Raw genomic sequence first — 8,392 nt, forward strand, 5'->3', positions numbered from 1 at the left:
GTTGTGAGAGAAAAACACTGTTCTGACTAAAAAAAAGTTGAAAAGTACGGATCATAAGATAAGCGAACAGGACCGAACACGACACAAGTCCACAAACATATGACCATGCATGCATGCACACTCGGAAGTCGGAAGGGCAAGCGTCAGTGCTTGCGGTGGTTGTTGCCAGCGTCGGTGCCGTCGCGGTCGGCGGCGGCGCCCTTGAGGTTGAGGTGGTGCGTCGGCGTCGGCGGCTGCATGAGCGCGAGCGCGCGCTCGAACTGCGCCCAGCGCTGCTCCAGCGTGCCGTTGTAGCCCACGGACATGCGGACGAGGCCCGGGGAGATGCCCGCCCGGGCGCGGTCCTCGGGCGGCATCTCGCTGCTGGTGCTGCTCCCGGAGCAGGACATGAGCGTCTCGTAGTAGCCCAGGCTGACGGCCATGAGGCCGAACTGGGTGGTGTTCTGGAGGTGGTGCATCAGGCGGTTGGCGCGCTCCTCGGTGCCCATGTCGAGGCACAGCATCCCGCCGGACCCGTACCCGGGGTTGCCCATGGCGGCCAGGCGCGCGTGGTGCGGGTGGTCAGGGAGGCCCGGGTACAGCACGCGCAGGCCCAGGCGCTGCATCCGCGTGGCGAACGCCAGCGCGCGGCGCGAGTGCTCCTGGATCCGCAGCGGCAGGTGCGGGAGGCGCTCCGACAGCTCGAACGCCACCTTGGCGTTCATCGTGGGGCCCAGCAGCATCAGCGCCCCGTCCTGCAGGTCCATCATCGCGTTCACCAGGCTCGCCGGCCCGCAGATCGCGCCTGCAAAGAGCGTAGGTACACCAGTTAGCACATCAAGTCAAGGTCAGACACTAGCATCAGATTCAAATTCAATACGTATACTCCACGTATTTCGGTGCTTGTTTAGTTTCCAAAAAGTGCTATACACATCGAATTTTACGATACGTTGCATGGAGCATTAAATGTAGACGAAAAAACAAATTACATAGTTTGGTTGGAAATTGCGAGACGAACATTTTGAGCATAATTAGTCCATGATTAAACACTATACTGTATGGAGTATTAAATGTAGACGAAAAAAAACTAATTGCACAGTTTAGTTAGAAATCACGAGACGAACGTTTTGAACCTAATTAATCTATAATTAAACACTAATTACCAAATAAAAACAAAAATGCTACCGTAGCCAAATTTCTAAATTTCACGAACTCAACACAGCTCGAGACTCCACGCACGCGGCAAGGCGTGATGGAGGCCTGGCCAGCCGACAAGCAGGCACGGTCAGGTCTTGCGGGATGCCGTTTGTACGTAGTACGTGGCAGGGGAGTCAGGACAAAAGCCACGCACGTACTCCTGCTGTGGGTCGCACACCGATGCATTATTGAAGTTGCAAGGAAAAGGTGCGGCAGACAAAATGATTAGACACGAGGCGTCTGCGATCGGCAGAGGATATATGGATCGGCCATGCGGAGGCCCCGCTGCCCCTGGCCTAGCTTCGCCATACCTGATGTGCAACACATGGAGCGTGCGTGCCAGGCACAGACGGAGGGGTAGCAAGCGGAGAAATAGTTCGTAGCAACGAGGCTTTTTTTTTTAAGGGGGCGACCGGCATTGGAGTAGTCTCTACAGTAACGTGCTCGGGCTCCAGCACAGTAACCACCCCTACAAATACGTCGATTTGTAGAGGCGACTGGTACGTAGAGACGGCTATTACCGGTCGCCCCCACTGTGTTTGGCCCATGATCTTGACCGTTGATTTTGTGATGGGACGGTCAGCAATACTCTCACGCTATATGGGCACGTTTGGTTGACGCCCTGGGTCTCATTTGCCTGGCCGGCAAGTGGCCTAGAGCTTGCCTGGAGCTCATTTGGATTGAACCCTGGGTCACTGCCTGCACCAGGCAATGCTTCAACGCCCAGGCGAGCAAAATCGATTGCCTGGTGCTGCTTTGTTTGCCTGGTATGCAATTAGGTACGATGTGATGGTCTTCTACTATTAAATATTTGAAGAACTATCCATTAACACACTGTGTTATTTCAAATACTTCTTAGAACTGTTACTGTTACTGCTAAAAGGATTTCCTACCGGCGAGATATTAAATTGGTGCAGCTACTGTTCATTGATATCACTGTTTTGTGTGTAGGTTATTGTTTTCTATTATTTATTTAAATCCTTTATTTGTCTTCATATATATTATTTAAACAAAAGAAATTAAAGTTTTATTAGACACACAATAGTTTTTTCAGACCATAACCGTGTATGTTTAAATATGGTATTATACCTTTTATTACTCGCTTTTAAATATGTACTGTATCTTTTATTAGCCTTTCCAGGCACATGCTTCCAACCAAACGAACTATCTTGTAACTTGCCTGGCCAGGTAGATTCCATCGATTTTTCAGGCAACTTCCAGGCAACACTTTTTGCCAGGCAAGTACTCCAGGCTTCCATCCAAACAGGCCCTATAAAACTAGCATCCCTCGGGAGAAACCCTAGCTGGATCCCGCCCTCTCCCGACTGGACGTCGCCCCTCTCTCCCATCTTTACTCCTCTCTAGTGCCACGACCTAGGCCAGTTGAGACGACGACGTGGCCATGGTCGGCTGAGGCGGCAACGCACGGAACAAGTGTCCTAGGGAGGCGTGGTGGCGGGGACTCGAGCAGAGGCACTATCGACGCTGGAGAAGGGCCGTCTCACCTCGATTCAGCCAAGGGCGGTGCGGAGGAGGGTCGTCCAACCTCGCTCCGGCTAGCCTGTCCTCAATCCGTCCTCGATCCGTCCAAGGTCGACACGTAGGATGTCGCCTGGCCTCGATCTGGTCGAGGGCGGCGCGGAGGATGGCGTAGAGGAGAGCCATCTAGGCTCGATCCGTCCAACGTCGATGCGGAGGAGGGCCTCCTTGCCTCGATCTAGCCAAGGGCGACGCAGAGGAGAGCCGTCTTCTTCGAGTGCATCTGCGGCGACTTGACAAGGTTGGCCCGTCCATATCGCGGCGGCGGCCTTGGGCGGGGCGTCCAGATCGTGTGCATCTGTGCTCCATTCGGGTACCCCTACTCCTCCCCATTCGTCCTTTGGATGGTTTGCTCTATGTCCCGCAATCACGTGCTTGATCTGCCTCGTCAAACTACACTGCAGGTGCGTGCCGCCCATGGTGTGCAGTGCTGCTAGGGGCTTGCGGATTAAGGTTTGCATCAATATCTTGCTAATTAGTCGGCAATTCGGTAGCAGTATTTTCAGTGTAATACTTGTATGCTACTGGAAGTTAATTTTCTCTAGATTCTCAATACACTAGTCTGCATGTGGGTGGGAGTTGGACGACAATTTTAATGGCATCACATAATTTTTTCCCATTCATTTTTGTTATGTGTTGTACTGGAGTAGTGGAGACACCACTTTGGAGAACATTCTTAGTTATTTGGCTTTTGCTGTTAGCACTTAGAATATGTAGTGTTGTGCAATTCAGGTATGGAGATATTAAGAACTCAGAATTCAATAACTGCAAATTATTCAAGATGGCAAATTAATAGCTGCAAATAATTCCTTCTGTGATTGCAGATAGTCAAGAGTGCCAAGGTGATTTTCCTGAAGCTGACGCCTCAGTCCAGGCCCTTTAAAGGCTCCAGCAACATCGCATCCTATGTGATAGAATCTGTTGTTGCTGCTTTGAAAACTAACATTGTAGCAGGGCAGTGTTTATTTCTTTCATAAGGCTAATCATTGGATCAATATATTTTTTGTAGATTGGACCTGTTAATCACTTGTAGCTTGCACGAACTGGATCTCTAATTGATTTGATTTCATTGCTTCAGGAAACTAGCCGCTGCTGTAAATACTAAAGATCACACTGGTTTTGTCGGACACTGTCCTGTCACCACCAGGTTTGCAAGCTAACACCTCACTACTAGTTACTACTTACCATCCTAGATCAAATTACCATATATATCAGGTTAATGAAGTAGTATGTCTTGCAATTTTGTCAGGAAATTCGCTGCAACATTGGCAAACCAACCTACTACTTCCCATATGGTAAAAGTCATTACAGATATTCAGATTTTTGCTAGTTTGATAGTGTCAATTGTTTGTTTTTGTAAAGTTTTCCATTATGGCATTATACAACTTAGAACTGATGTATGAACCAGACTACGAATGTAATGCACTATATCCTTGTTGTCAGTTAGATAATTTTTTTTGATATATATGTTGCAACTTATGGTAAATATGGCCATTCAAATATGTGACCCGCGAAGTGTGAAAGGGCACCCATGGATAAACTTTTGTATACTGAAATTTCTAGTCCTTGCTACCTATCTTGAATGAGGCTTTCTTGTCCTGGACATGATATATATCCTCTCTTTGTGTTTGGATGAGTGTCTGTGTGCAGCACACAAACAACCTTGACAATCCTATTAGACTATCTAAAAATTAGGAGCTCTAGAAACTTACTATTTGTCTTGCCTTTAAATTCTTACTATGTTTGAGGAATCACTGTAGAAAAAGTCAAGCTTATATACTACTGTAATTGTTAAGTTCGCCATTGGATGCATCCTTAGTAAAGTATTCTTCCTTTTTTTTTACTGATTTTTAATTTAGTTGTTTTTTACAGTGTATTTTTTCTTCATTGTAATAATACATTATTTGTAAACTATGCAAAAACATGTTTATATGCTTCAAAATTGAGATCTGCTTTCACTAAAGGACTCATGAGAACATCTAACAGCTCCCAAAACCTACTACACTATTCAAGCAGATTTCGAACTGCACAATTGCAGTGAAAAACATCACATTTCTTCTTTGTTATTGTATTTTTCCCCAAAAAAAAACAAAACCAGAAATATGTAAAGAAACATGTTTCTTCGTATGCATCATAGTGAGAAATGCCATTAGTAGAGTTTCCTTATCTCTCTCTATGGTTTATTAGTGTTTACTCAAAACAATTGTGCCTCATTTATAATTGCAATTGCACCTTCAGTGTGGTTGCTCCGTATCTAATATATTTACTATTGCATTTTGCAGAACACTTTCCGGTTTGAAAGAGGGACTTGAAATCCTCAGTACCAACACCTTCGTAAGATTGAAAGGCTAGCTCTAGGCCGTTGATAATAATGTATATGGAATTTGATATTGGTCTTACCTTGTGGGACGATTTGGACTTGTGGAACGAATTAGACTTGTGAATTATGTCTATTTAATGATGGATTGTATATATTCTTGTGAATTAGACTTGTAATGATAGTTTATATAATGCTCTTGTGCTTGTGGTCGGATTTGAATTATATATATTTGTCCTGGTCGAATTTGAATTTTTTTTGCAGAAAAATGTACTGTAGGGACAGTTCTAGGCTGAACCACTCTTACAAACAGGTATTATAGGGGCGACTGGTACTATAACCGCACTTACAAATCGATTTGTAGAGGTGGCAAATCGATACAAATTGATTTATAAGGACGGTCTGAAAACCGTCCCTACAAATGCATGATTTATAGAGACGGTATAATAGAGGCGGCTGGCCGAGCCATCTCTACAAAGCCTCAGTAGCCGCTCCTAGAAACCATTCTTGTAGTAGTGTGAGTTAAAGTAGAGGGTGAACACTGCAGCAGAATTTGTCTAGTGGAGTGCGGATCAACCTAGTGATCTGAGCCCAGCAAAACCCTGACTTAGGAATTTTCGACTATGACTAAATGGGTTTTAGCCAAACATGGTGACTAAATAAGTTTTAGCCAACTAGTCATTAAATTATTGCTCAAAGGGACTAAACCTCACATTTTAGTCACTTTAAAGTCAAACACCTCAACTAAACACCCAAACCAAACACCCAGTGACTAAAGTTTAGTCCCTTGTTTAGGTGACTAAAGTTTAGGAGGACAAAACCAAACACGACATAAACAACTTAAAAAGCGCGGCGCACGTGCTTCCTCCGTTACCAAATTGATCCACGGCTGCTGGGGATAGAGATAGCGATGCAGTGATGGACTCATGTGTCATGTACTCATGTGGTCATCACTGATGTACGGTCTGCCGATTTCTGCTATTACCCCGGCACTAAGTTTATTATGGTATAATCTGCTAGACCGGTAATTTCTTTTGACAATTTTCCCATGTAGAATATCCCCCCAGCCCCCGGCCAGAGATTCCATGTGACCAAGGACGGCTACGACTAGCTTTTGAGGTCCCAGCTTCACTGGAACACACTCACGTAACCGTACTGGACAAATACCAGGGTCGACTGGTACGTATCTACTATTCGTAATCTCGTATGCAACAACGCTTAAGATAGAGTTATTAATTTTCTATAAGTGCAATTTGCAAGTGCTGTAATAATTAATTAACCATGCATGCATCCCGCTAATGCAGCGCCAGCGCGTCGTAGAACGTCCATTTCGCAGCTAGGTAGGAGTAAATTCCAACCACAGACTGTCAGTGAGGCGTTTCTAATTTTGTCGTCGCATGCACACGCCGATGACAACGCGGAGAGGATCGGAGGGAGGCTAGGACGTGTCCTTACCGGCGATGATGTCGGCGCCACCGCTGATGAACTTGGAGACGCTGTGGACGACGACGTCGGCGCCGAGGCGCGCGGGCGAGACCACCACGGGGGTGAAGGTGTTGTCCACCACGAGCTTGGCCCCCGCCTCGTGCGCCACCCGCGCCAGCATGGGGATGTCGGCGACGGCCAGCGTCGGGTTGGACATGGTCTCCACGTACACCACCCGCGTCTCCCCCGGGACCACCGCGGCGCGCACGGCGGCCTCGTCGTCGGCGTCCACGAAGGTGGCGCGCACCCCGGAGGTGCGCGGCAGGAACCGGGCCAGCAGCGCGTGGGTGCCACCGTACAGGCACCGCGACGCCACCACGTGGCCGCCGGCGCCCACCAGCTGCATCAGCACGGCGGAGATGGCGGACATCCCGGACGCCGTGCAGTAGGCGGCCTCGGTCCCCTCCAGCGCCGCCATCTGCCGGCCCAGCGCCAGCACCGTCGGGTTGAAGTGCCGGCTGTAGATGTACATGTCGCCGCGGTCGGGGCCCAGCTCGCCCGCGAAGAGGCGCCGCATGGTGTCGGGCTCCATTACCGTGAACGTCGCCGACGCCTCGATGGACATGTTCACGCCGCCGTGCTCGCCGAACTCGTGCCGCGCCGAGGCCAGCGCCGCCGCCGGGTCCGCCTCCCGGCGGCGCGTCTTGGGCTTCTCCTCGGCGACGCTGCCGTTGCTGCTGTCACCGAAGCCATCGTTGCCGAACGGGCGCTTCAGGGTGACCAACTCGGAGGTGGCGGCCATAGTCTGGGCCATTGGGATGGGAGCGTGTGGTGCGTGCGTTGCAGAGGAGCAGGAGATCGGGCTCGGGCTTGGGAATGGATTCAACTTCACAGCGGTGCGGGGAGGGGAACACAAGGTGGTGAGCAATTTATAGGCGATGCCAGGATCTTCTGTGGCTGAGCGTACTCTCGGTGCCGTGGACGGCTGTGAGCCGCCGGCCGCGGGCGCGGAGGAACGGACGACTGTGGCTGGAGTGGGGTATGAATCGGGCCCATTCCACGGTCAGGTGAGGAGGCTACAGCTTGTAACGTCGGGATGCTTTCTTCATGCCAAGTGTACCGTCTTAATAATGTTATAATAGGCAGCAATTGATTTAGTTTTGAAAGCTTTAGATGCAGTGGTATCTCCAGCCAAATCTGATTAATGCATTGTATATCCAGCCAAATCTGATTAATGCATTGTATATCCAGCCAAATCTGATTAATGCATTGTATCTCCAGACAAATCAGGTCCAAATAAAATTAAATAAATTCTAAGATCCAGAATAAATACTGCTCCTTTCATCTCAAATTATAATACGTTTTAGACTTTCTAAATTCATAGTTTTTGCTATGCACTTAGACATACGTAATGTCTAAATACATAGTAAAAGCATGTATCTAAAAAAAAGCCAAAACATCACTCCGTTTCAAATTATAAAATATTTTAACTTTTCTAGATACATTTCTTTTAGTATGTATCTAGACATAGTGTATATCTAAGTCCATAACAAAAGTCATGTATCATGGGTACTTCCCCTGCTGTATTTAATGTTCAAAAAAACAAAAGTCATGTATCTAGAAATGCCAAACATCTTCGCCCTGCTCGCTTGGATAAAGCATGGCTGGAAGTACTGTTGGCTGATTTGTTGTAAGAGAAAAATACTGTTTGTTGGTTGAAAAAGTACGGCTTATAAGCAAAACGAACAGGATGCTTAACGGAGGGAGTAGGTGCAAAGAGATTGTGTGATGCGACGTGCATGGACTTGGGCTGGACTGGACCACCACGACATGCGTCCTGTTCGTTTGGGCTGGTTTGGCTTATAAGCCATGGCTGAAAGTACCGTTGGCTGGTTTGGTGTGAGAGAAAAATATTGTTCGTTAGCTGATAAGCTA

General features: G+C 47.9%; 1 protein-coding gene and 1 long non-coding RNA gene across 2 annotated transcripts; one reads left to right on the forward strand and one right to left on the reverse strand.

Moving 5' to 3' along the window:
• Positions 1 to 86: 86 nt before the first annotated feature.
• LOC136523733 (methionine gamma-lyase-like) lies at positions 87 to 7,358 on the reverse strand. Its single transcript, XM_066517314.1, has 2 exons — positions 6,488 to 7,358; positions 87 to 784 (listed from the first exon to the last, which is right to left on the reverse strand). Exons 1-2 carry the CDS (start codon positions 7,269 to 7,271, stop codon positions 144 to 146), a joined length of 1,425 nt encoding a protein of 474 aa, XP_066373411.1. The 5' UTR covers positions 7,272 to 7,358; the 3' UTR covers positions 87 to 143.
• Positions 2,473 to 5,226, forward strand: LOC136523751 (uncharacterized). Its single transcript, XR_010776163.1, has 5 exons — positions 2,473 to 3,028; positions 3,120 to 3,168; positions 3,540 to 3,862; positions 3,965 to 4,010; positions 4,998 to 5,226. It is a non-coding gene; the product is annotated as an uncharacterized lncRNA (long non-coding RNA).
• Positions 7,359 to 8,392: the final 1,034 nt, after the last annotated feature.

The sequence above is a fragment of the Miscanthus floridulus genome, chromosome 2, assembly GCF_019320115.1.
Source record: "Miscanthus floridulus cultivar M001 chromosome 2, ASM1932011v1, whole genome shotgun sequence".
Classification (NCBI taxonomy): domain Eukaryota; kingdom Viridiplantae; phylum Streptophyta; class Magnoliopsida; order Poales; family Poaceae; genus Miscanthus; species Miscanthus floridulus.

Coding starts and splice junctions, on each gene's coding strand:
- LOC136523733 (XM_066517314.1), bottom strand. CDS start 7,271: ATGGCCCAGACTATGGCCGCCACCTCCGAGTTGGTCACCCTGAAGCGC. Junction 785..6,487: donor TGGCGCCGACATCATCGCCG/GTAAGGACACGT, acceptor CGCTCTTTGCAG/GCGCGATCTGCGGGCCGGCG.